This window comes from Papilio machaon, chromosome 16, assembly GCF_912999745.1.
Source record: "Papilio machaon chromosome 16, ilPapMach1.1, whole genome shotgun sequence".
NCBI classification, from domain to species: Eukaryota; Metazoa; Arthropoda; class Insecta; order Lepidoptera; family Papilionidae; genus Papilio; species Papilio machaon.
In genome coordinates, this window is record NC_060001.1 from 5,358,910 (window position 1) to 5,386,739 (window position 27,830).

Genomic DNA, 27,830 nt, shown 5'->3' on the forward strand with positions numbered 1-27,830 from the left:
TTTCCGAATTAAATATAGCAATCATGCACTTGGACGTTTCAAATTTATTGTGTAGGTAGAGAATGGTAAGAGAGTGATTGAGAGAAAAGAGAAATCGTTTGAGAGTTAATACTTTTTCTGAAATATATATTTCAATGTCGGAATCGAAAGTAACAAATCGATTTTTCTTTTATTACGAATTAAATATGGCAATCATGCACTAAGACGTTTCAAATTTACTGTGTAGGTAGAGAATTGTAAGAGAGTGATTGAGAGAAAAGAGAAATCGTTTGAGAGTTAATACTTTTTCTGAAATATATATTTCAATGTCGGAATCGAAAGTAACAAATCGATTTTTCTTTTATTACGAATTAAATATGGCAATCATGCACTTGGACGTTTCAAATTTATTGTGTAGGTAGAGAATGGTAAGAGAGTGATTGAGAGAAAAGAGAAATCGTTTGAGAGTTAATACTTTTTCTGAAATATATATTTCAATGTCGCAATCGTAAGTAACAAATCGATTTTCCTTTTTTCCGAATTAAATATAGCAATCATGCACTTGGACGTTTCAAATTTATTGTGTAGGTAGAGAATGGTAAGAGAGTGATTGAGAGAAAAGAGAAATCGTTTGAGAGTTAATACTTTTTCTGAAATATATATTTCAATGTCGGAATCGAAAGTAACAAATCGATTTTTCTTTTATTATGAATTAAATATGGCAATCATGCACTAAGACGTTTCAAATTTACTGTGTAGGTAGAGAATGGTAAGAGAGTGATTGAGAGAAAAGAGAAATCGTTTAAGAGTTAATGCTTTTTCTGAAATATATATTTCAATGTTGGAATCGAAAGTAACAAATCGATGTTTCTTTTATTACGAATTAAATATGGCAATCATGCACTAAGACGTTTCAAATTTACTGTGTAGGTAGAGAATGGTAAGAGAGTGATTAAGTGAAAAGAGAAATCGTTTGAGAGTTGATACTTTTCCTGAAATAAATATTTCACTGTCGGAAGCGTAAGTTACAAATCGATTTTCCTTTTATTTCGAATTAAATATGGTAATCATGCACTTAGACGATTCAAATTTATGGTGTAGGTATGGAATGATTAGAGAGTGATTCAGAGAAAAGAGAAATCGTTTGAGAGTTAATACTTTTTTTGAAATAAATATTTTAAATGTCGGAAACGAAAGTTACAAATCGATTTTCCTTTTATTTCGAATTAAATATGGTAATCATGCACTTAGACGATTCAAATTTATGGTGTAGGTAGGGAATGATTAGAGAGTGATTGAGAGAAAAGAGAAATCGTTTGAGAGTTAATACTTTTTCTGAAATATATATTTCAATGTCGGAATCGAAAGTAACAAATCGATTTTTCTTTTATTACGAATTAAATATGGCAATCATGCACTAAGACGTTTCAAATTTACTGTGTAGGTAGAGAATGGTAAGAGAGTGATTGAGAGAAAAGAGAAATCGTTTGAGAGTTAATACTTTTTCTTAAATAAATATTTCAATTTCGGAATCGAAAGTTACAGATCGGTTTTCATTTGCTCCGAAATAAATATGGCAACCATGCACTTGGACGTTTCAAATTTATTGTGTAGGTAGAGAATGGTAAGAGAGTGATTGAGAGAAAAGAGAAATCGTTTGAGAGTTAATACTTTTTCTGAAATATATATTTCAATGTTGGAATCGAAAGTAACAAATCGATTTTTCTTTTATTACGAATTAAATATGGCAATCATGCACTAAGACGTTTCAAATTTACTGTGTAGGTAGAGAATGGTAAGAGAGTGATTAAGTGAAAAGAGAAATCGTTTGAGAGTTGATACTTTTCCTGAAATAAATATTTCACTGTCGGAAGCGAAAGTTACAAATCGATTTTCCTTTTATTTCGAATTAAATATGGTAATCATGCACTTAGACGATTCAAATGTATGGTGTAGGTAGGGAATGATTAGAGAGTGATTGAGAGAAAAGAGAAATCGTTTGAGAGTTAATACTTTTTTTGAAATAAATATTTTAAATGTCGGAAACGAAAGTTACAAATCGATTTTCCTTTTATTTCGAATTAAATATGGTAATCATCCACTTAGACGATTCAAATTTATGGTGTCGGTAGGGAATGATTAGAGAGTGATTAAGAGAAAAGAGAAATCGTTTGAGAGTTAATACTTTTTCTGAAATATATATTTCAATGTCGGAATCGAAAGTAACAAATCGATTTTTCTTTTATTACGAATTAAATATGGCAATCATGCACTAAGACGTTTCAAATTTACTGTGTAGGTAGAGAATGGTAAGAGAGTGATTAAGTGAAAAGAGAAATCGTTTGAGAGTTGATACTTTTCCTGAAATAAATATTTCACTGTCGGAATCGAAAGTTACAAATCGATTTTCCTTTTTTTCGAATTAAATATGGGAATCATGAGGATAAACGATTCAAATTTACTGTGTAGGTAGAGAATGGTTATAGATTGATTTAAAGAAAAGAGAAATCGTTTAAGAGTTAATACTTTTTCTGAAATAAATATTTCAATTTTTGAGATTTGTAAGTTTTTGAAAATCGATTTGTTACTTACGATTCCGAAATTGAAATATTTATTTTAGGAAAAGTATCTACTCTCAAACGATTTCTCTTTTCTCTCAATCACTGCCTAATCATTCTATACCTATACAAAAAATTTGAAACGTTTAAGTGCATGATTGCCATAATTATTTCGGAAAAAAAGGAAAATCGATTAGTAACTTTCGATTCCGACATTGATATATTTATTTCAGGAAAAGTATTAACTCTCAAACGATTTCTCTTTTCTCTCAATCACTCTATTACCATTCCCTACCTACACCATAAATTTGAATCGTCCAAGTGCATGATTGCTATATTTAATTCGGAAAAAAGGAAAATCGATTTGTCACTTTCGATTCCGACATTGAAATATATATTTCAGAAAAAGTATTAACTCTCAAACGATTTATCTTTTCTCTCAATCACTCTCTAAGCATTCTCTACCTACACAATAAATTTGAAACGTCTTAGTGCATGATTACCATATTTAGTACGAAGTAAAAGGAAAATCGATTTGTAACTTTCGATTCCGACATTGAGATATTTATTTCAAAAAAAGTATTAACTCTCAAACGATTTCTGTTTTCTCTCAATCACTCTATTACCATTCTCTGTCTACACCATACATTTAAATCATCTAAGTGCATGATTGCCATATTTAATTCGAAATAAAAGGAAAATCGATTTGTAACTTTCGATTCCGACAGTGAAATATTTATTTCAGGAAAAGTATCAACTCTCAAACGATTTCTCTTTTCACTTAATCACTCTCTTACCATTCTCTACCTACACAGTAAATTAGAATCGTCTAAGTGCATGATTACCATATTTAATTCGAAATAAAAGGAAAATCGATTTGTAACTTTCGCTTCCGACAGTGAAATATTTATTTCAGGAAAAGTATCAACTCTCAAACGATTTCTCTTTTCACTTAATCACTCTCTTACCATTCTCTACCTACACAGTAAATTTGAAACGTCTTAGTGCATGATTGCCATATTTAATTCGTAATAAAAGAAAAATCGATTTGTTACTTTCGATTCCAACATTGAAATATATATTTCAGAAAAAGTATTAACTCTCAAACGATTTCTCTTTTCTCTCAATCACTCTCTTACCATTCTCTACCTACACAATAAATTTGAAACGTCCAAGTGCATGGTTGCCATATTTATTTCGGAGCAAATGAAAACCGATCTGTAACTTTCGATTCCGAAATTGAAATATTTATTTAAGAAAAAGTATTAACTCTCAAACGATTTCTCTTTTCTCTCAATCACTCTCTTACCATTCTCTACCTACACAGTAAATTTGAAACGTCTTAGTGCATGATTGCCATATTTAATTCGTAATAAAAGAAAAATCGATTTGTTACTTTCGATTCCGACATTGAAATATATATTTCAGAAAAAGTATTAACTCTCAAACGATTTCTCTTTTCTCTCAATCACTCTCTAATCATTCCCTACCTACACCATAAATTTGAATCGTCTAAGTGCATGATTACCATATTTAATTCGAAATAAAAGGAAAATCGATTTGTAACTTTCGTTTCCGACATTTAAAATATTTATTTCAAAAAAAGTATTAACTCTCAAACGATTTCTCTTTTCTCTGAATCACTCTCTAATCATTCCCTACCTACACCATAAATTTGAATCGTCTAAGTGCATGATTACCATATTTAATTCGAAATAAAAGGAAAATCGATTTGTAACTTACGCTTCCGACAGTGAAATATTTATTTCAGGAAAAGTATCAACTCTCAAACGATTTCTCTTTTCACTTAATCACTCTCTTACCATTCTCTACCTACACAGTAAATTTGAAACGTCTTAGTGCATGATTGCCATATTTAATTCGTAATAAAAGAAAAATCGATTTGTTACTTTCGATTCCAACATTGAAATATATATTTCAGAAAAAGTATTAACTCTCAAACGATTTCTCTTTTCTCTCAATCACTCTCTTACCATTCTCTACCTACACAGTAAATTTGAAACGTCTTAGTGCATGATTGCCATATTTAATTCATAATAAAAGAAAAATCGATTTGTTACTTTCGATTCCGACATTGAAATATATATTTCAGAAAAAGTATTAACTCTCAAACGATTTCTCTTTTCTCTCAATCACTCTCTTACCATTCTCTACCTACACAATAAATTTGAAACGTCCAAGTGCATGATTGCTATATTTAATTCGGAAAAAAGGAAAATCGATTTGTTACTTACGAATCCGACATTGAAATATATATTTCAGAAAAAGTATTAACTCTCAAACGATTTCTCTTTTCTCTCAATCACTCTCTTACCATTCTCTACCTACACAATAAATTTGAAACGTCCAAGTGCATGATTGCCATATTTAATTCGTAATAAAAGAAAAATCGATTTGTTACTTTTGATTCCGACATTGAAATATATATTTCAGAAAAAGTATTAACTCTCAAACGATTTCTCTTTTCTCTCAATCACTCTCTTACAATTCTCTACCTACACAGTAAATTTGAAACGTCTTAGTGCATGATTGCCATATTTAATTCGTAATAAAAGAAAAATCGATTTGTTACTTTCGATTCCGACATTGAAATATATATTTCAGAAAAAGTATTAACTCTCAAACGATTTCTCTTTTCTCTCAATCACTCTCTTACCATTCTCTACCTACACAATAAATTTGAAACGATCAATTGCATGATTGCCATATTTATTTCGGAGTAAAGGAAAACCGATCTGTAAATTTCGATTCCGAAATTGAAATATTTATTTAAGAAAAAGTATTAACTCTTAAACGATTTCTCTTTTCTCTCAATCACTCTCTTACCATTCTCTACCTACATAATAAATTTGAAACGACCAAGTGCATGATTGCCATATTTATTTCGGAGTAAAGGAAAACCGATCTGTAACTTTCGATTCCGAAATTGAAATATTTATTTAAGAAAAAGTATTAACTCTCAAACGATTTCTCTTTTCTCTCAATCACTCTCTTACCATTCTCTACCTACACAATAAATTTGAAACGTCCAAGTGCATGATTGCCATATTTAATTAGGAAAAAAAAGAAAATCGATTTGTAACTTTCGATGCCCAGAATTAAAATATTTATTACAGAAAAAGTAAAAACTCTCAAACGATATTTCTTTTCTCTTAATGTCTCTCAAACGACTCTCTAACGATTCGCATTGATAAAAATAAAACAAAGTAAAGTGAGGGGGCCAACTTAACACTAGAATTTGAAATTGTTTTTACGGAGAAAGTAGGAACTCTCAAACGATATTTCTTTTCTCTCAAACCCTCTCAAACGATTCTCAAACGATTTGCGTAAAAAAAAGTTAAAAAAATGAAAGTGAGGGGGCCAACTTCACGGAGGTAACGATAAAACTGGGTAAAAGTACAACAATGAACTATGGCAAATTGAAAGACACACTGTATTTGACAGTTGACAGTATTATTTTTTAAATTTGTAAAAACCATAGGCAATAGAGATGTTTCAACTGAAAAACATTCTTGTTTTTAATGATTTGAAATGAAGGATGTTCAAATGAAAAATTTCATAAGATAGTTTTAGTTTTGCATGGTCATCGTATCTGCAATTTCGTTAATGTTTTTATTTTTATTAAATTACAACTTGATGATTGACATACTCTTTGCGGCAGTGATTCAAGTTTTCAAACTTCGAACTTTCGAACACCTTTTGATTTCGGTTTTGGAAATGTAATATATAAAATAGATTGGGACTAGCAACAAGTACTGATCAGGGCAACTGCCAATGAAGTAATTATTTTTTTTCAAAAATCATAAACAAAATGCAAATAACTATACTTGATCGAAAATACTAAATAGAAGTCGAAAGGATTCGCTCAAAAACAAAATTAAAAAACGTATTATTATACGTGCTTATTAGCATAATGTACGCTTAGAAACTACGATTATGAGTTATGACTATATACAATTTTAAAATATTGTATTTTATATGAATAAATATAATTTATTTTAACTTTTTTTATTTCCCTTTTGCTCATTTAGGTTCAATGTCATTAAACAATAATTTTATAATTACAAATGTTTTAACTTTGACCGTAAATTTAAATTTGATTTAAATATTGTTAGTAGGGGCCACCCTAACCCCAGTATTTTATGATGTCGATATCCAGATATCGATGATGATCGTTCTTCAGAAAATTGAAGTAAAACATTTATATTCTGGCAAGTATTTACCGTGCAAATTGAGAAAATGAAAATTGTTCTAAGTTCCGACTCTTACTACGAAGTAGTTACATACTCTTTGTAATTCGCGATTTTGACTGATTTGATTGACGTGACGCGACATATTTACGACAAATCAAAAATCTTTTTTTAGTGTTTTTAATTAACATATATTTACCATGGAAGACGTTAAGGATTTGGAACCTCTAGAGCCGTCTTTACGCAATATAATAGATCAAAAATCATTGCGATGGATATTTGTTGGTGGAAAAGGCGGCGTAGGAAAAACAACGTGCAGGCAAGTGAAAAGATAATATGAATAAGGCCAAATAGCCAAATTAGCAAAAAATAATTGTTCTAACTAAACAAAACTTTTATATTTACAGTTGTAGTCTAGCCGTCCAATTGTCCAAGGTTCGAGAATCCGTGCTAATTATTTCCACTGATCCCGCTCACAACATTTCAGATGCATTTGATCAAAAATTTTCAAAGGTACCTAATTTACTATTCCATCAGTGTTTGTTTTTTTTTCATTGATTTCAAATACGATCCTAGGTTAGTCACAAATTTTGATTTAATATTAACTATATTTATATACCACATGAACTGTGTACCACGAAATGTATGATTATTTACAACATGTTTCTTTAGGCAAAGTGAAAAATATATTCTATTATGTTATAACCAGAATTGACTGTAACAGGTACCTACTAAAGTGAAAGGCTTTGACAATTTATTTGCAATGGAAATTGACCCCAATGTGGGATTAACTGAATTACCAGAAGAGTACTTTGAAGGTGAAACTGAGGCAATGAAGCTTGGTAAAGGTGTAATGCAAGAGATAGTCGGAGCATTCCCTGGTATAGATGAAGCCATGAGTTATGCCGAGGTAACATTTTAATCATACTAATATTATAAATGTGAATTTTTAGATGGTCGGATGTTTGTTAGAAGGTAACTCCAGAATGGCTCAATGGATCTTGATGCACTGTAACACAGATGCAGATCATAGTCTGGTACATACTAATTAAGTTTTTTTTGGTTATTTAATGTATTGTTACAGTTTCTTCATTTATATTTTATCATTACATAATGGAAATGTTAATTGCAAAATTACTATATGAAAAATGTATAGAACTGATAGAAAACTGGTATATTTCATGCTTGTCACATATTTATGACACATTATGACGGTTGTAGAAATGATATAGCAAATTGAAATCGACGTTGTCTAGGTGCTTTGATTTATGTTCATTTTAGATAACTAAATATTCAATATTAGTTTATATGTTCTTTGAAAAAGATAAAATATCAATGACTCAATACTTATCTACATAATTTTTTTCAGGTTATGAAACTAGTGAAGGGAATGAACTTCAGTGCAGTTGTGTTTGATACTGCTCCTACAGGACACACACTCCGTCTCCTCTCTTTTCCACAGGTTGTTGAGAAGGGCCTCGGCAAATTGATGCGACTGAAGTCTAAGGTAATTTGTTAATGTTAAACAAATTAATGAAAGTTCTGATTAGTAAGTTGTGATCTGAGAATATTCTTCATATTATTTAAATGTTTGTTTTAGTTATATCATTTCAATGTATTCTCTTATATTATAATAATTCTCTCTTATTAATATTTCTATTGTTTTTATTTTTATTTCTTGTCACTGTTCGTGTGCACCCTACCGATTTGGTTTACTTAGCTTAATTCTACCCAAAAGTTGTCTGGCAGAGATCGCTGCTTAGCGATAAGACCGCCTTTTGTGAAAATCCTGTTGTACTTTCTTTTTTTGTAACTCCATGATAGTGCACAATAAAGTATATTTGTATTTTTTTCTTTCCATAGGTGGCTCCTTTTATGAACCAAGCTGCAACATTATTTGGACTTGCAGAATTAAATGCAGACATGTTCAGTAACAAAATGGATGAAATGTTATCTATAATACGACAAGTGAACGCTCAGTTCAAGGATCCCAATCAGACTACGTTTGTATGTGTTTGTATTGCAGAATTTTTGTCATTATACGAAACTGAACGTTTAGTACAAGAACTTACCCGTTGTGGTATAGACACACATAATATCATCGTTAATCAGTTATTGCTTCGAACATCGGCTCCTTGTGAACTATGTGCGGCTAGGCATAAAGTACAGGAGAAATATTTAGAGCAAATTACTGATTTATATGAAGATTTTCATGTAACAAAACTACCGTTACTCGATAAGGAAGTCAGGGGTGCAGCGGCTGTTAATTCTTTCTCAGAATACTTACTTAAACCATATGTGCCCCCAACAGCGCCTTAAAAATTTTCACTAAGCAACATATACATCATCAAACATATTTATATACATATAAAAAAAGTATTTTATGTATTCAAGTGGCTTATCAAATAACCATGAACATTTCCTGAATAAAAGATCAAATGTCATTACCTTCAGTTGCCTTAGCACGAATATTCGTGTGAATGTTTTCGTAACTTAAATGACAAAATTTGTGCAGTATTGTACCATACATAATGTACACCTACAAATCTCATACGAATTGTAACATTTGTCGATGAAGTTACGAAATCTTTGTACTAGGCCCTAGGTGAAAAATATGTATTTTTTGTATATTTACTCATCACATGTATTTAATATCATAAAATTTGCATGTCCATAGATTTTCTAGTTTTTTATTTAGGTGCCGGGGTTTAATAAATCTATGGGCATAATTATATTTAAACCTTAAACAGTATGGCATTTTGATAAAAAAAGATATTCCTTGCTATAGATAACCGATTATTTTGTAGTGTCATTTACACAGCTCTGAAACATCGGCAGTTATAGTACTATATCACAAATTTAAATAAATGTAATATATTCCATATTTACTGTAATTAAATTAAATATATTTCATTGTTTTGTTTTATTTGAATTCTTCAAGGTTAGGGTAAGCACGTAAGTAACCTCAAATTAATTTTATTTGACCTCTCTATCCTTGAAGTTCTTACTCATTTAGTATATACTAGCTTTTTCCCGCGACTCCGTCCGCGCAGAATAAAAAAAAAAGAAAACGGGGTAAAAATTATCCTATGTCCTATTCCTGGTTCTAAGCTACCTGCACACCAATTTTCAGTCAAATCGATTCAGCCGTTCTTGAGTTATAAATGGTGTAACTAACACGACTTTCTTTTATATATATAGATGTATTAGCTGTCGCCCAATAACTTAATAAATAGGCGATGTCTTCTTCCAGACTGTGTTCTACATCTGTGCTCCATTTCATCTAGATCCTTTGAGCCGTTCCAGAGATACATTCAAACATCCATTCATCTACACATTCGCATTTATAATATTAATAAGATTTTGAATTAGTTTTTGTTCAACTTGACAAAGTCATATTACAATAGTTTACAAGGTTTTCAAATAAAACATTGAGAAATTAATTAAACATACCAATTTATTATTTAATACTGGTTGGTCAACAATAAAATGTGGCAGTATACGTCAATCTTGAAATTTTAACAATTATCAAATTAATTTGCATTTATAAAAAGTAAAAAACAAACAGGCAAAAGTATAAAAAAAAATTCTAACAATTTTTGGTAGCAAAAAAAATAATAAGACATGACTTAAATCTTATAATTAATATAAACTACTTGATCTATCAGTATATTGGACATTTTTTTACGATACTTTGAATATATTTTCAAAAAGACCAGAACTACTTTTACAAATTTTATGTAATGCCCTGTTTACATTATTCAAGTGATCGAATCCAGCGCTGGATTACTATGGGAAATGTAAATCCAAACCGCATTCCACTGGAATAATGTAAACCGGGCATTATTTAAACTATCCAGTACCTCTCTTACTAATGCGCAATACTTAGACACATTAAATTATAACAAGAGATAGATTGAGGTAGGCAGTGATTTAATTTTTTTTTCTCCAAACTACAACTATTGTTGATGAACACAATTCTTAGATTATTAAATACTATTTTATGTACTTTTTTATCCTATATCTATAAACATTTTTAAGTGGTCTCTCATATAAACATAAATAAAAAAATGCAACGGATCTCCCAATAAAAATAATACTTGAAATAATAACAAAAATGCATAACTTTCATATAATCTAGTTAACCTATTAATATAAAATTAACATTTTTAACAGTCCCAAATGATTAAGAGGTATCCTATGTGTTGCGTTTTTGTCAACTGTTACGTTGATGTGGAGGTAAATGCCAGGCGGTGAGTGTAGCGCCCAGCACAGTGCCGAGGAATGCAGCTGCGCACGCGCCGCTTTCGAACAACAACTTTGGTGTAAACACCCCCCATATCATAAGGTGACGGCAGTGAATTGTCGCTGACAACGCGCACACAAAAACCTTTGAAAAAAACTTATTGTTACCTAGAATAATACTTCCTTTAGCACCATTGGATAAGATTTTCTTAGTAATTCATTCAAAGTAAGACATATTTGGAATCAGTGTTCTTACCCTAATAGCGAAGCAAAGTGCAAATTTGAGACACAAAGAAAATACAGCCGCCATTTGTGTGCGAGATCCTAAAGTGGAGACGCCATTACGACCCCATAGCAGTAGCAGTGGCACCGTCGCACCAAACATTAACGGCATACCTAAAAACAAAAATATTTTCAGTTCCAAGAAGACAATGTTAGGTGTAGGTTAGGCGTAAAGGGACGCGAGAGGAGGGCACTGCACAGCTCAACCTCAGCCGACGAAAACAGAAAAGATCAAAATTTTATTCCTTTATGTACTTGTTTTCGACGTTAGATTGAAGTCGATTCATAGGTCTTACCAAAGAGATGAAGCGATGTAAGTACGACAGTAATGAGCGGACCGATTGATATATAATTAGGGTCCCCAGCGTGAAATACCGGCGCCCATCTGATATGTCCCAGCGTGGCGTGATGTCCTGTACCGTAGAAGTTATAGCAGGCCAGTAGAGCCCATAAACATGCAACGCAAGAGTTGCAACGAGAACTTAATGCTGAAAACATATTAAATTATCATTATTATAATACACTGGAGTTAATTTAAAATTAATCCAATAAAAAGGCTACTTACAGAATTTGGACGAATTATCGGTCTTCAACCATGAAACAATATTCAGAGTCAGGAAGCCAGAGAGTAGAGCTAAAGCGGCCGAAGGCGCGTAACTAGCACCTAACACCAACACATTAGCCAGATATAGCACTAAAGCTAAAACCATCAACGGCATTGTAGCACCGCGCCCATCTCTCTTCCACATTAATATAAACATGACTACTATAACCAGCCACGCTAACTTCGCCATTAGTTTTGACTGCGCGGGCGATCCGAGCGCCCCCCACCCGACGGCCCAATGCGCACAAACCAGCACGCCTCCTAAAGTGATACCGTAGCCCCGCCAACCCACATGCCGCCGGGTGATCGCCACCGTGGCCGCTACCGAGCCTAGGGCCAATACTAGCGCCGCCCGCGACGCCTGCCCCGTCTGCGCCCCCTCCCCTGCTGTCCAGCAGTCACCCTGCTCCTCCCTGCAACCTCGGTACGACCGACTCAGAGCTAAAGCCACGCCACAAAGCGCCCAACACACCGCCGCTTTGACGTTACCGATATTCCAAGCAATCAGCCCCAGTGCAGACAAGGCCAAATACGATAAACTAGCGCCCTCTTCTATCACATAACTGTTGGAAACTAGAATAACGGCAGAAGCTACTAAAGCGGCTCTCGAGAACCTCTCATGGAAACTGGACCTGCCTTCGTACCAGCGCTGAGTGATACCATCCCAATGCATAATAACTAGCACACAAGTTAAACCACCAGAGATTAAACCGGTGCTCAAAATTATTGAATGTTCAAGATCTTCGAGGTAACTAAAATAATAGGCAATGTAACACACAGCGGTGCAGACCGCCAACGATATCAGACCTGTCGGAACGAATGAACTGGCGAATATATTAGATATACGCTCGAAGGGAACACCTTCAGTAATCAGCCAATTAAAGAAAATAGCTAACAGCAGCAAAAGTAGTGCTCTGAGCATCGACAACGAATCAAATTCCACCCAAACTTCTCTAAACGTACTACGGATATTCTCCATTAAGTTCCTGAAACAAAAAGACATGTAAGTAAAGTAATAGGTTTAAAAACATATTAATAGATAATTACTAGCTGTCGCCCGCAACCCCGTCCGCGCGCAGTTAAAAAAAAATGAAAAATAGATGTTGGCTGATTCTCAAACCTACTATATGTTCACAAAATTTAATGAGAATCGGTCAAGCCGTTTCGGCGGAGTACGGTGGCGAAAAATGTGACACGAGAATTTTATATATTAGATTAAGAACATTCTCGAATGTAGTAGATGATAGATACATACCTAACATCAGAAATATAATTCTTTAGATCTGTGTCTGTTTCAACAGTGGCAGCTTTTTCTATTTGGTCTCTGGTCGCATTTATCAGATGTGCTAATTTATCTAACGACACTTGTTGAGATTCCTCGCCATACCTTATTAGATACTTAGTAACCTAAAATATAAATATGAATGTTGAAAAAGTTCTATCAAAAATGAAAAAAAAGAAGTAAACAACTTTTAAACAAAAATAAAATAAAAAATACTAAAGTTTTACCATTTTCCAAGGAAAAACATAAATTGACAAAACTTAAGTTTTTAAAAAAATAAACCACAAGAATTGAATTAAACTCACCTGTTTTAAATTATTACTTAGGTGTAGTAAAGTAACTGATTTCGACATTTTCGGTAATACTGAGAATAAGATGTTTCCTAGAGAAGGGGCGGGTGGAGGTCGACCTAGGGCCGCACTTAAAGTGGGCGCTAGATCTGTCTGTTGTACCTCCTTTCCCACAGACAGTTCACCTTCATCACCAAGACCGGAGCCTCTGTACACAAACATTGCTGCTGTCCTCTCAGCTCTACTTTCACCTCCATGGTCACCTGAAAGAGATTGAAATGAACTTATTCAAATCATTCAGTGAAAAATAACAATTCACTACTCAATTTATTATTCTTTCATTTATAGTACTACTCTCATTTTAAAATGAAACATGTAAGCTCCTACAGCTCCAGCTATTTGTTATTTTTATCAAGAGTTTCAACTCTGGTAACACCTGCACCAAAAATATTGTTTTTATTTTTTTAAAGTATGTTAGAGAATGAATTTGGCAGTAAAAAGGTACTCGCAGCAATTTTAGTAAACTACAATACATTTAGTAATGTTAATCTATATTATGTATATCGACACTGGAAAGCGTAAACGCTGTAACCCCGAAAGTATGAACTTTACAGGAGCCAAAAATCATAACTCGTGAGCTGATACGCCTACAAGCATGCGGTATTTAGCAATGTTGTGTAGTTTGTGCTAACCAATAATAAAATCATTATCGTTTGTTACTTGAAATTCTTAACGTGTGAAAAACATATTCGCGATTTCAAGGGTTACAGCGTTTATGCTTTCCAGCGTCGATATGTTAGTTACACTATTTATAACTCAAGATCGGTCGAACTGATTTAGCTGAAAATTGATGGGAAGGTAGCTTAGAACTAGGAGACGGACATAGGAACTTTTTCATCTTGTGTGCATTTTATTAATAATACGATAATATGCGACTCCGTCCGTCCGTGCGAGTCGCGGGTAAAAGCTAGTTTATAATAAAATTACTGTTAACTAATTGTAAATTATATTAAAGAACATGATTTACTAAAATGTTACTCTGTAAATTGGTATACTTTAAACTCTAATATAATTCATTAATTTCTATTAATTTCATGCATTTCATTAATGTGAAAAGACATAATTCTATGCATGCTCTTATTTTTATTGCTTTAGAATCACACACATAGAAAGAAAATTTTCCTTCTTATATATTTAAATTTAAATATCAATCATAAAGCATTATGCATAGAAGCTTCTAGAAACATTATTCCATTAACTAAGAGTACCTACCATCCAAATCATTCCATTCTTGTGAGTCTAAAACAGTATGAGAAGTTTGAATATAGAAAGGAATACCAAGTACATAGCATTATGCACTTATTTTGTGAAAATTAAGAGATAAAATGCAATATTGTACTTGATGAAATAATGTACATCATCATCAACAGCCTTTTTTGTGCCCACTGCTGGGTAAAGGCCTTTCCCAATGCCTTCCACATAGTACATTATAATTACATAGTTTTGTAGAAACAAGAGAGGTGTGTCAGGGCCGCACCAAATGGAGGTCCGTGGTCTCTGCCTACTTCTCTAGGTTGTTTTTGTAGTTATATAATTACATAGTGATTTAGAAAAAACTATTTATATTTTGAAAATCTTCAGTAATTTTTGCCTTTTTTTGGGATTGGTAATAAATATAAATTACGTACCTGATTCTGTCATTCCATGATCACCAATCACACAGAGTAATACATCTGGAGGTAATGTATCAATGATTTTTTGTAATCTATTATTGGTTTCCTTTAACTTTCTTGCCATCTCTGGATGGTTAGGACCATATCTATGTCCAGCGTGATCCACTCCAAGATAATGTGCCACCAACAAGTCCCAATCATTATTTTTAAGTTCATCATATATCTTGGAATCAACTTCTGAAAATTGAATTTAATATTTTCATTGTTCATTATCTCTTCTTCCACATAGGAGGGTTAATGTTTTTTGTGAAAAAAGTTTTAATTCCTTTGTTTTAAACATTAATAAATGGAATAAAACACTAAAATTATATTATTCAAATAGTACAGATAAATTATATCAGCAAGTATGTATAATTTTTGCATTATAAGTTTATGAGTATAGTAAATTTGTAAGTATATAAAAAAAAAAATTACCTTTGTCTACAGTATCAAGGTCCCAAGTATGAAATGAATACAAAGCATGTGAACGCAGCCACCTTTTAGGCATTAGTCTTGACCATGTGTCATCACCGAGCAGCACTGCCTTACCCCCACTCATCACCACCTACAAAAGAAGTTAATATTGTAACACATTGTTTGAAATATATGATAAACTTCTGTAAACATAACAATGATACCTGATCAATTAGATTGTCTTCTTGTAATTCCATAGCCGCAAAATTAGAACTAGCATCAACAAAAGTAGGTAAAGAACCTGTCACTAAAGCTTTAATTCTTTGTAGAGTAGTTGTAGGAGGATCTGCCATAAAACGATATAACCGTGCCCGCTCTGGATGCTGCTTTAATATACCCTGAATAATTGGAATTCTGTTCTGATAATATAGAGGCTTCTCTATTCTCTCATCATATTCAGTAAAATCATATCTTAGGGCATCCACCAGTATCAGAACTACCCTATTGCGCTTAGGGGCGCACACCGAAAACGCGCCAATATTACAAGACACATGCCGAATTTTTAAATCATCATTGCAATTGTCCTTAGTGATACCACCTTCTTCACAGCTTATCTCACTGAGAGGGCTACATTCTGTTACATCACTCAAGGTTTTTCTAGATAACAAGAAACCGTGCCCGAACATAAGAACTGCTGCGATAATCAGATAAGAAAACCATAAAAGGTAAAAAATAAAATGCCATTTCTCTTTCATTATGTATTAAGTATTAATGCATAAGATATTAATCCTGATACTCAAGACGTTGTAATTACTTATAATAACGATATATCATATTTGTTATGATACCTTGTTAACAACAGAATATAGAAAAAGAACAAGAATATTAATTAGACTGAATCATAATAACAACTGACATTTGACAATTTGCTAGAGATTAGATTTGTGTTTGACACTGACAGTTGAACAGGAATGACAATTGACAATTTTTTTTAAATTGTATGACCTGGTAACAAAGATCTTTAGGTCATATCTTATTTGGCAAGTGTTCATTACTTTGGAAACAATTGGCAATGGTGGATGATGACTAAAGAGTAAGAGTAACTGAATAATTATTTGTGTGACAGTGGCTACTTTCTGCAAATTTTATAAATATTAAGTTAAGGTATCAAAATATTGATGATCAACTTAATTATTTCATACCATATTATGTGCAAGTATTTGTTTTACCACGAAGCACGAGCACGAACATCTCGATGTGGATTTACACAGATGCACAGTTTTTGCGCAGTTTATAGCCTCACAGTGGCTTAAAAATTAATGTTTTGTTCAAATTAGGAATTTCAAATTTCAAATGTTGAAGATTGACTTTTTAAAGTATTTGCGATTCTTTTTCTTTAACAATCTGTTATTTGCTCTTTGGCCACAGATAAAGAAAAATCGTAAAAAAACTCAAAATTCTTAATCTGAGTTTTCAAAAGATTTATTATCATTTGCGAATTTGTGTTACTCTAAACATACTGAAATTGAAGTGTAATTCAACAAAATGATAACAGATTTTTCGTATTAAAATTTGTGTTATTGGTCGGTCCATTCTACATACATATCATCCTTAAAACAAAGCAATATTAGAGTGATAATTACATTCGCATTTGTGGAAATTGATACTTCTACTTTGTTTTGATATTTAAAACTATAACCTTTTACATTACATATTTGTTTGATAAGTTTTTACACATGTACATGAATAGAACAGTGTTCTTTAATTAATTCACCTTATCGAAGTTTTAAGAGGCATGTGTGTGAATGAATACACAAAATGTCTTTGCCATCTAAGGTTAATAAAGAAAACTTTCGGCTTCTGGACCTTTCAAGTGATGAAGAATCGGAGGATTTGCAGTTAGAAATAATACCAAATAGAAAAAAGAAAATAACAAGGTTACCACTGTTTACTATTATTTTTATCATGTATATCATGTAACTGTGTATATCGTTAAAATATAGTAAATGAATTTGGTTTGTGTTGTGCTTGAGAAATAATGAAATTCTTTTAAATTCAGAATACAAACATTGAAAAATTCATGTTTCCCCTTAACTTTTATAAAAACAGTTGTTCGGTCTAAAATGGCTTATCCAGGTTGACTATGATATAAATTAAATTTCCATTTTTAAATACCATAAAGTGTCTATCTTTAATTTCCAATTTTATATAGAAGTAGCATCATAACTGTTTTTAGTTATCTTACTAACATTTGATTGTATTGTAGGAAAGAGAGAAATCGTACCATACCACCAAAGGAACCAAATATTGGTTCAGAAGTGCAATGTGCCTTAAAATGGGCTGTGCGGGGCACCCTATTATTGTGGCTTCTGATGTTAACCTGGATTTGTGCAGCACTTTATGACCAAGTGTCCATCATGAAGCTTGATATTGCAAAAGGTATGTTATGCATTTTAGTAATTTTGTGGCAACTCAACATTAACTGGAACAAGAAACACCTTGTAATAAGCAAGTGTTATGTTAGCTACATACAAATACTGTTTTATTTAACTGCCAAATAAGTAGAAATGATACACAAACATTCCTCAAAGATGAAGATGGTTGAATGTAACCATAGTTGTGCGGATTCATATCTTGAGACAAAATGCAGAATTACTTCCACTTCACACCTATTCACAGGTTGAGCCGTCCCATTTGTGCAATAGATGTTCTTGGTGGCATCTACAATTGTGATCTGTACCAAGTAGCCCTTAACCTTGGGCCTTTAAATTATCCTTATCTAATATATAAAATTCTCGTGTCACAGTTTTCGTTCCCGTACTCCTCCGAAACGGCTTGACCGATCCTATTAAATTTTTAGTTGAGAGGAAATCACTGAAAATAATTTATTTTTTTCATGTTAAGGAGCCAGCTGACGTATAATCTACCGTGTTATGGTCAGCTGACTATGTTTTTCTTTCAAAATACAACATAAACTATACTCTGATAAATTTTCAAATGAGAGGAAATGACTGAAAAAATTTTTTCTTTCTCTATGTTTGGGAGGCTGCCACTGCCCACCCCACCCACCTAGTCGCAGCTGACGGTCGCGAGTATTCATAGTATAAGTCCCTTATGCATTTTGCGAAGTTTCGCTCGAGAGGAAATAATTGACCGAAAATGCACCTGGCTCCCGGACCACTACATCAATGCTATGGAAACTAGTTTCCGTAAAGTTTTCGTTGTGCTGTTAAAACTTAGTTAACACAATAACTAGTCCATAATTGAACATGTGTAATTTTAAGTGAAAACCATAAGAGAATTTTAAGTGATCGTAAGTCACAAATAAATGTTATAATGGTCATTATGACGTTATACCATTACAAACATATACCACCACAAACATTATTATCGCGCGTATATATCGCGCGTGACCATTTGCGACTTACGGCAGTGCTACTATTAAGAAGTTAAAATCGGGCTATATCCGTAAGTTCGTAGACACAGATGGCGTGTTGTGGTTTCTCAGATTTAAAAAAATCACTACTGTAGGCAAATTTGAATCTATTGTATGGTATCAAGCATCTCTGTATCCTTGTTATCTGTGTACGCATGCGTCGAATGGTTCTTAGTGACGTCATCTTTAGTTCTAGCTCGATCCTCGTAGGCCTTTGAGCTGTTGGTGATAATAACAATACCTAGTTACATATTATTGTTATTTATTAAGTATAAATATATTTCAGTGTGAAAGTGATTAGACTACGTGAGTTTGTGCAATTAAGTATTTAATTGTGTTAGCTAAATGTTTTACGATTTCGGAATTTTGTATTTGTAACGATACTAAAATTCAAGATGTGTTGTTTTCATGACTAAATATGTATTTTTATAATTTTATACATTATTGTCGGCCAGTATTATCTTTATATGGTTGTTTTTAATTGTGGTTTGATGGGTTTACGTTTCTTTTGGCGTGCCGCAGCTCGCACGCATGCGCACTCCTTCATTCACTGCGTACAGGGCCATAGGTCGATATCGCCCCCTTAGTTTAGTACCACTTTAGTATTGATAATAGCTCCCTTGTTAATTTATCTTATCACTAATTCATACTAATATGACGCGTGCGTATAAGACGTAATGTTTAATTTAACCATTGCCATTTATACAGTGCTGTAATTTCTTTAATTATCAAAAAATATTAATAAGCTAAGTGTGCTTACTTTTACATCGGTTTTTATAGACAAAATGCCTTTAATTGATATTAAACACATTCATTTAACCTAAAAATTATTCGCGTACAGACTTTAATATTTAAAATTTAAACGATACCTTTAAAATAATTTATTTACTTGTAGCTTCCCTTACAAGTCTCGAAATGTATTAACACTGGTGACCTTTGACGAAATGCATGCAAATTATACAATTACCTCGATGATCAAGGCGGTTAAAGTTACGTACGTTTTCCCTAAATGGTTATACAGTCGAGTCGTATAAGCGAGTAACGTCTATAAGCGAGAGTCATTGTCCGGTCCAGTCTTCCATATGCGAGAAACCTGGGTGAGAGGGAAACCTATATAAGCGAGAAAAATATCGCAGTCCCTTAGACTCTCGCTTCTCTACTATCTAGGTTCGACTGTATAAAAAAATTCACAATACGTTTGGGAAGTAAATCTCTGAGTCAGCCATTGTTCTCGGCACTAATATCATTGTCACTCATGTGACATGCTTTGTATGTAATGCAATGGGATATACGATAAGATCTTTCAATGGACTAGAAATAATGTAAACGTTAGTCATTCACGTTTCTTAGCAATTTAAAGTAATGATTTGTATAAATAAAAGTAGATCAAAATTGTATATCGCCGAGATTGTGTTAAACAGTCACCGGTTATCCATGTGTAAACAGTCATAAGTTGTTATAATACTTTTTATAACTTACTAGCTTTTACCCGCGACTCCGTCCGCGCGGAATAAAAGATAGAAAACAGGGTAAAAATTATCCTATGTCCGTTTCCTGGTTCTAAGCCACCTGCCCACCAATTTTCAGTCAAATCGATTCAGCCGTTCTTGAGTTATAAATAGTGTAACTAACACGACTTTCTTTTATATATATAGATAGATGGTGTCATACATGTTCCATTTGTTACGTATTGCAACATTATCAGTTTACCGAATATTTGATAAAAGGATATTATTGTTACATAACTAATGACACACGTTTGTGCGTAGTAAAATTCATGTTTTATAAAAATACTCATAGTTTTTTCATCAAATTTGTGTAAGTTTAGTCGACTTAGATATGTTTTTGTAATTCATCATCTGTTTTCGATTCACCTACATATCTACTGGAACCTACGCCCTTCCAATGGGAAGGGCGTAGGCCCCAGTAGACATGTACTATTAACATTAACAATGGTTAATAGGACCGTACCCAGCGATTACCAATCTCATTAGGTCTCGGTTCATTGGAAAGCTGGACACCTAACATTTCTAGTTTCGTACGTTTTACAAATTAACCACATACTTGGTATTGGTAAATGCTTATTAATAATGAGTTTTTACTCAATTTATAATTTATTTTAAGCATGGCACCAAGTGCTCGGGTGATGTCAAGTTGCAGAACAAATTTTACATAAATATGTGGTTTATCGTTCAAATCATCGCTTAAAACAGTAACTTGCTCGGTCGCTTTAAACTGGGATACACTGACCCACTTCACGTCCGAGATACATTCAAAGGGTGTCTAATTTCTACGCGTTTCTGAAGCGCGACATAATCGCTATTGTCAACTAGGAGAAAGGGTCATGTTGCTGAGGAAATTGTTATCTTTTCCGCTGTCAACTGAAATTTCATCTCTTTTGTGTTAACATGACAACGTATATTAGCGTTATATAATATTTTTCAAATATCTTGACAGCTCTGAACATCGCATGAGTCGCTGCGCAGAGACCAATTTAAAGTGTAGTGTGGTATAAAGAGAAGCAGGGGGACTGCAATGCGCAGCAAGCTGTGACCTTGAGCTGCCATGATATTTGATGACGCTTATACCTATTTTACTGTCTTTTAAAATTTCGTCATAATATCATGGTATTTAATACCTCTTAAGATAGTTTTGATTATTTTAAACCTCTGATTTTTGTATTTTGCAATAAAATGAGTTATTGCGCTAAATATTTTTCTTATTAATTAAGGAAGTGAAATGTCTTTACTCCTAAATGTAAATTTCAAGATCAAGGCTACCGAAGCCATACGACCGGAGGTACAGAGTGTCAATGTCGACGAGTAAACGACCTTATCATTAAACGGCTAATTTAACTACTGCGCCTTAATTCACTCAACAACGTTTGTCACGTAAGCCATTGCGGGCTGTTTGGTCATTTTATGGCAATGATAGATTCATTTAATATTAATTCTGCCCGTGACACTTTTACCTTAAGGACTAAAAATGCATCTATTAATTACCGATATAAAGACATAATTATTTTATTTTATTAAAGCAAATTATAGTTTAATTTTTATAGATTCTCGAATCTCTTAGTTTAAGGTTTTATTGTTGGTTTCTGAGACCAAAATCTTTGTATAAAACATATTGTTATCTCTGTTTTGTCAAAGATAATGAAAGGGATGACGATATGTTTTATACAAAGATTATGGTCTCAAAAACTTACGATTAGATGAGTATAAAGAAACTTTTTAAATCTAAATAAACTCTCATATTTTTAAACTAAGCTTTACCGACTTTTTTCTTGACCTTTTTAAATATGTAAACATCAGAACAAAGTTACTAACACGAGAACGCGTGATAAATATTTTTTATTAATAGATCACAACGCCTTGATAAAGTTTCTTTCACCCGCTTTGTCTAGAAGGCAGCACGGCCGTCTGTCGCCCACCTGATTTCCTTACAAGTCTGTACCGAGTACTGAGAAGTCGTCATACAGCCGCTCACTTGTTGGACAGTTGTTGTCTCGTGCGCTCGTGTCGATCTTAAGAGAGTGTGTAATAAGTGACAGTAGATATAGTGTGGTGCGGATGAGTTCGCGGTAGCGATTTAGTGCGGTATGGAGAGCGCGGTGCACGCGGCGGTGCCGCTGCGCGTCGGCAAGAAGATGCGGAAGAGGAGAGAATTGGACGCTCTGGTCGGTGGTGCCGGCTCCAGAGGAGGAAGGTTATTATCGGCTTCAAGTGATGAAGGGGAACCGTGGGGTAGAAGAAGCTCTCGAAGACGTCGTACGCGCCCTTTTCTCCGTCTCGCCGCAGCTCTTGCGCTGTGTGTATGCGTGGTGTCCGCGGCCACCGTGCTCTGGTTGTTCGTGGACGTGCGGCGGCAGATCGTCTCACTTCGGATCGAAATGGACAGAGGTTCGTTCATGAATACGTTTACATGCACCTCGCGGATTTGAGTGTGGGCGTTTATCTGCATTTACGCTTATCTTCGTTAGATCCGCCGGCGTCGGAATGTATTGCTGTGGAACTGTGAAAATATCGTTTATACTTTACATTATGAAAGCTGTTCAAATAAATAGTTGAATACTTTATGCAAGACATACAAACTAATGTCATAGTCTGTCAGTAAAAAAAAATGCCGTATATTGGAAAGGTTGGCATCATGTACCGAACATGAGATGTCCATCGTATCGAGCACTATCAAAATAAAATCTATATCTTATTTTTGCCATGATCTATTTTACTAGTGATAGTTTATCATGAAATAAGCGTCCGGTCGTCACTGAACAAACTCAAATTGAAGGCTTGCTTATATTATTAACCCTCGTAATTATCTTTATACATTGAGTAACAGATTGATGTGAACACATCTGATATATTCAAATTAACATTAGACTAGAAAATAGACTACTTAGAGTAGACACGTCTGCTTTACTTCTAGTAATAAGTTTAAAATTTGACGTATCCGAGACAAAAAACCTAGAGTTGATATATATATAGTTTGACTTTTTTTTTTGAAAATTGAACTAGTTGAAGAATACAATTACATTTGTTTTGCATTTTACTAGCATTGTTTGGAAATTTGTCAATTAAACTGCACACAATCGACGTGACGTCAAAAGAATAAAGTAGTTTTTGTTAAAATGCAAGATTTTATTTGCATATTAACAATAGAAACAAAATCTTCCAGCGAGGAAAAAAGTTTCATAGTTTAGTCTAATGTTTTGTATAATAATTACTAGGTCAAAAGGTTATATTACTATGATAGTTGTGTTAGCATAAGATATCATATAAAAATTGTCAACTTTCCAACTTCCATCTCTACATTTACCTTTATTAATCCAATCATTTACTTGTTCAGCTTTCACGTGTGACTTTGTTTATGTATCGCTTATGCGTGTCAAATTAAACTGTTTAATATCACAGACGCATTTAAATACTAATTGATTTCAAGGTTAAATCACCTATTAAATCTGCCTTGTAGTTTTGCCAGTTTATTGATACCGTTTAAAATGGCGAAAAATTCAAAATCATCTCATAAGTATTATTTTTTGTTGTATAATTTTACTATAAATTATCAACTCGCTAACTAAAAAAACTAAAAGAAAAAGCTTATAAATTCTTTTGATATTTTTTTTTAATTCTTATTCGTCCGACCAGAGCAAACAACTTTACAAAAAAAAATCTTTCTCTTTATAAAAAAAACTTAATTTGTACACTATGTGTTCTTCCAGATTGTGTCGGTTTACCCGTACTGGATACCTAATAACAAATATGCATCCATTTATCTAAAATTCGCATTTATAATCATCTGCATACACTGATACATAAGACAACTAGTTCAGATGTAGATGATGGTTATGTTTGTTTCAGTATCAACGAGTAGCGACAGCGTTGGTGACGCGCTACAGGTATGCCACAGCGCGGCCAAGGAGCTGCGCGCGAATGCGACAAGCCTGCACGAGCGGCTGACGAGGCTGGAGGGAGAGCACGCGGAGCTGGCTCGGCGTGCGCAGCAGACCGCCGTAGATCTGGCCTCGGTAGCCGACCAGCTTGCTGCCGCGCCCAAGCTGGCCGATACTCCGCGCCGACTTGCCGAGCTGCAGAGGACTGTCGGCGATATTGGCTCACAGGTAAAATAGGTAACATAGTATTATTCCGATGCAACATGATAAAAATCGCAGTTGAACGGAGCGCCTTAAATGCCATTGTGCAAGGCGGAAGAGTTGAATGGTAGTTATCCTTCTGCAATTCAGGTCTCCTCTCTAATGTATTGTAGCCATTATTTACTTTTACGAACATTCCTTTCACTTACAATTTTGGTTACGTTTGGGAACTAATAAGCTTAATTTATAGGATGTTATTGTTATCTAGTTAACTACAACGATAGCGACAAGTCGCAGTAAATGTTGAGTTAAAAAAATTGTTTTTTGAACTGCATCCTTTTGTTCCAGATAAATAGTTTCGAAGGCGCGTTAAACTCAGCTCGTAAGTTAGCGCTGACGGCCACGACAGGCGTGGACGAGGTGAAGTCCTCGCTGCACCAGCTCGAGCTGAGGAGTAACGAGACCATCGCCAACGTCACCAGCAACGCCAAGAAGGATGATGACCTCAAGGAACAAGTTGCTACACTCAATGCAACGCTCCTCAGCAAAGTCAATAGTCTTGAATCAAGGATAGAAGAGATTAATGTAAGTAATCATTTACAAAACCGTATTCGTTGCAAATAAATACAATGTTTTTTTTTGTTCTACTCCTAGTTTGTGGTATTCTACGATACCTTAATTGACATATTTTCTAGCTATTTTTTTTTGTACTTCTATAGGCTGTTGGCTATTTCAGTTTCCCGTTCCGGTCATTGGAAAACATTTTTCTTCTTGTAGTTATGAGACTTGTATGTTTATTACAGAAGCCAGTAAATACATCAGTTCCGACGCCCACGTCTACATCCACATCTACGACCAGCTCTACCACCACCACAACAACGCAGACTCCGGGTATCATGCTTTTACATTATATAGTGCATTAAGTAACCTTAGGATGCATGCACATATGGTGAACTGTAGTAGTTTTTTGTGCTCAATCGCCAGATGTGCACGCACCCTTATCCTCACTAAATATAGGAGACCAATAGTTGTTACTCTGTTTCTGAAAGAGGGGTTTGTGGTCATCGTAGAACGGCGAAAAAGACTTCTTTTGGTTTTGCATATAATCTGCAAAAAAAAAATAGTTTTTATTTAAGTGGCTTACCGCTTACGATATTATACTTTAATAATATTTGTCCGGTTAAAGCACTTAGTTAAATTCCACATCGTTAGGATAACAATATTTTATGTAAATTTTTCTCTTTACATATTCAAATACTTGTGTTTTACGTATTTATTTTTAATGCGGTGTCGTTATGAGAGTCATCGTCGAATGTAATTTTTCGTTTAAATACTTAGTTTTTTTTAACATTAGGTATATTGTTCTTTTAATATGAATAGTTTAAATTTGTTCCTTACTCGTTGTCAGTCATATTCTTCGCTTCGTCGATGATGTCTTAGACGTGTACTTGTATAGTGTACAAAAAGTTTTGTACCTTGAGATAAATCTAACAAGATTAACATAGTAAACAAATTTTTATCCTTAATTGGTAACTATAGCAACGCATTATAACAAGTTTAACACGATTGACTGCCATGTGTTGCGTACTAAAGCCTTACGTACGGATTGTAATTTTGTTTTTGAAAGTAAAGACGAGGCGTTTTAATACATTTGTACAAAGCATGTAATTCCAGTATCGGCTTAAAAGTAGACTTATACTCTGTGGTTCCGAAACAAAATACAAATTTATGTTTTTAAGTTTAAAAAAAATACAATTATTTAGAAAAAGTCCATCGTGGTTCGCAATAAATCATCTGAATTAAATAGTTGTGAACCAATGAATGTAATGTTGAGGTCACATAAAGTGCATATAAAATTATTTTCCTTACGCTTACATCGTCAGGGTTTTTAATTGACCTTTGTTGAGGTCAACTTGTCTCGCTGCAAATAACCCTTTTGTACTTTTTTTTGTAAAAAATATATAATCAAAAACCGTGATCTGTTGTTTATTGACCGTGGATTTTACACACGAATTATATTGAAAAAAAAAAATCAAATACGAAACTGGTCAAGTTATTTTATTGATTTAAATGCGTTAATGTAATCACAAATTATTATTTTTCTTCTAACACCGTGTTTTCATTTAGGATATAAGAAAAAAATTGGTCAGGTCAGATTATAAACTAACGAGGCATTGCCGAAAGTTTATAAACTATTGAAATTAAATTGTTATGTTATACATTTGAAGTGTATGACAGGCTTTTATTTAGTGATTTTATAATCTGACGTATTTCATAACTGTTCAAAAACATAATAAGGTGATGTATAACGCATAGATTCTTACTCTTTAATCGTTACCTTTTTATTTCAGGGCCTCCGGTGAAACCGCCTATTTTACGACATTGAAAAGCAATATTCCGTATTGCGTACAAGGTCTAGTGAAATAAAGATTGCTCACTATCTTGTCTCAAGAAACAGCAATACGTCCTCAAGACAATTATATAAATAAGACAAAAAAATTATCGTTTAAAAAAATACCCTCCATGTTTAGGCGAATTGAAATGTTTATCTATAGAATGGAACTTATTGGTGATTGTGTAAATTTTGAAGCGACTTATGGAAAACAAGGCATTTATTTAAGTGTAACTACATCGAAGTTTTTCAATGTCGGAATATCAACGAGCATTATACGACGGACTGGGGTAAACAGTGATAACTCGATTTGATACCAATGTAAATATTTATAATGACTTTACATAGTTTAATTTGGACATACGTGATGTTATAATGTGGTCACACTGAGTGTTAATTTGTCAGCAAATGTGTGAGTTACGATAATAAATTATTGTTATATTTATTATTTTATTACCATCCTTACTACTAACTCCGCCTGTTCATTAAAAAAAGAATGGGTTAAATTATGTATAATTTTGTGCGAGATTATATTATTTAGTCTTAACCAACCTGATGTCTGGATCCGAATGTTGGGCTGTTAAAGGGACGGATGAAAAGAGAGTACATGTGGAGGAAATGAGAATGTTAAGATGGATGTGTGATGATTAAGAGTGGATAGGATGCGAAATGGGTATATTGGAGGAAGTCTGAAAGTAGCACCGGTAGTAGAAAAATTGAGTAGTAAAAGCGTGGTGTGGGCATGTTATGATTAGGAAAGAATCGCTTGTGGCAGAGAGCTTTAAGTATGAGTGTGGAGGTACACAGGTAGAGGTAGGCCTAGGAAGAGATA

The 27,830-nt window shown here is 33.5% G+C and overlaps 3 protein-coding genes across 4 annotated transcripts; 2 read left to right on the forward strand and 1 right to left on the reverse strand.

Moving 5' to 3' along the window:
* The first annotated feature begins 6,864 nt into the window (after nucleotides 1-6,864).
* Nucleotides 6,865-9,257, forward strand: LOC106713600 (ATPase ASNA1 homolog). Its single transcript, XM_014506431.2, has 5 exons — nucleotides 6,865-7,067; nucleotides 7,156-7,261; nucleotides 7,473-7,658; nucleotides 8,118-8,255; nucleotides 8,612-9,257. The coding sequence occupies exons 1-5, from the start codon at nucleotides 6,949-6,951 to the stop codon at nucleotides 9,065-9,067; spliced, it is 1,005 nt and encodes a 334-aa protein (XP_014361917.1). The 5' UTR covers nucleotides 6,865-6,948; the 3' UTR covers nucleotides 9,068-9,257.
* Nucleotides 9,258-10,929: 1,672 nt separating this feature from the next.
* Nucleotides 10,930-16,396, reverse strand: LOC106713636 (GPI ethanolamine phosphate transferase 3). The gene is made up of 9 exons (XM_014506474.2): nucleotides 15,802-16,396; nucleotides 15,599-15,728; nucleotides 15,140-15,361; nucleotides 13,467-13,714; nucleotides 13,135-13,286; nucleotides 11,841-12,865; nucleotides 11,572-11,763; nucleotides 11,250-11,389; nucleotides 10,930-11,138 (listed from the first exon to the last, which is right to left on the reverse strand). Exons 1-9 carry the CDS (start codon nucleotides 16,330-16,332, stop codon nucleotides 10,965-10,967), a joined length of 2,814 nt encoding a protein of 937 aa, XP_014361960.2. The 5' UTR covers nucleotides 16,333-16,396; the 3' UTR covers nucleotides 10,930-10,964.
* Nucleotides 16,397-17,245: 849 nt separating this feature from the next.
* Nucleotides 17,246-27,439, forward strand: LOC106713641. 2 transcript variants are annotated; one of them, XM_014506480.2, is made up of 6 exons: nucleotides 17,246-17,514; nucleotides 17,844-18,016; nucleotides 24,374-24,633; nucleotides 24,955-25,191; nucleotides 25,410-25,497; nucleotides 26,958-27,439. In XM_014506480.2, exons 1-6 carry the CDS (start codon nucleotides 17,396-17,398, stop codon nucleotides 26,990-26,992), a joined length of 912 nt encoding a protein of 303 aa, XP_014361966.2. In that variant the 5' UTR covers nucleotides 17,246-17,395; the 3' UTR covers nucleotides 26,993-27,439. The 2 variants fall into 2 exon arrangements, with proteins under 2 accessions (XP_014361966.2, XP_014361965.2); XM_014506479.2 differs by lacking the exons at nucleotides 17,246-17,514; nucleotides 17,844-18,016 and adding an exon at nucleotides 22,314-22,915.
* Nucleotides 27,440-27,830: the final 391 nt, after the last annotated feature.

What these genes read in the sequence shown, in the direction of transcription:
- LOC106713636 (XM_014506474.2), bottom strand. Translation starts at nt 16,332, where the DNA reads ATGAAAGAGAAATGGCATTTTATTTTTTACCTTTTATGGTTTTCTTAT. An exon ending in CCTTGATACTGTAGACAAAG is followed by an intron (nt 15,362 to 15,598) that starts GTAATTTTTTTT and finishes TTCAATTTTCAG; the next exon opens with AAGTTGATTCCAAGATATAT. An exon ending in AATTATATTTCTGATGTTAG is followed by an intron (nt 12,866 to 13,134) that starts GTATGTATCTAT and finishes TTTTTGTTTCAG; the next exon opens with GAACTTAATGGAGAATATCC.
- LOC106713600 (XM_014506431.2), top strand. Translation starts at nt 6,949, where the DNA reads ATGGAAGACGTTAAGGATTTGGAACCTCTAGAGCCGTCTTTACGCAAT. An exon ending in GTAGGAAAAACAACGTGCAG is followed by an intron (nt 7,068 to 7,155) that starts GCAAGTGAAAAG and finishes TTATATTTACAG; the next exon opens with TTGTAGTCTAGCCGTCCAAT. An exon ending in TTGATCAAAAATTTTCAAAG is followed by an intron (nt 7,262 to 7,472) that starts GTACCTAATTTA and finishes TGACTGTAACAG; the next exon opens with GTACCTACTAAAGTGAAAGG.
- LOC106713641 (XM_014506479.2), top strand. Translation starts at nt 22,615, where the DNA reads ATGGAGAGCGCGGTGCACGCGGCGGTGCCGCTGCGCGTCGGCAAGAAG. An exon ending in TCGGATCGAAATGGACAGAG is followed by an intron (nt 22,916 to 24,373) that starts GTTCGTTCATGA and finishes TGTTTGTTTCAG; the next exon opens with TATCAACGAGTAGCGACAGC. An exon ending in CACAACAACGCAGACTCCGG is followed by an intron (nt 25,498 to 26,957) that starts GTATCATGCTTT and finishes TTTTTATTTCAG; the next exon opens with GGCCTCCGGTGAAACCGCCT.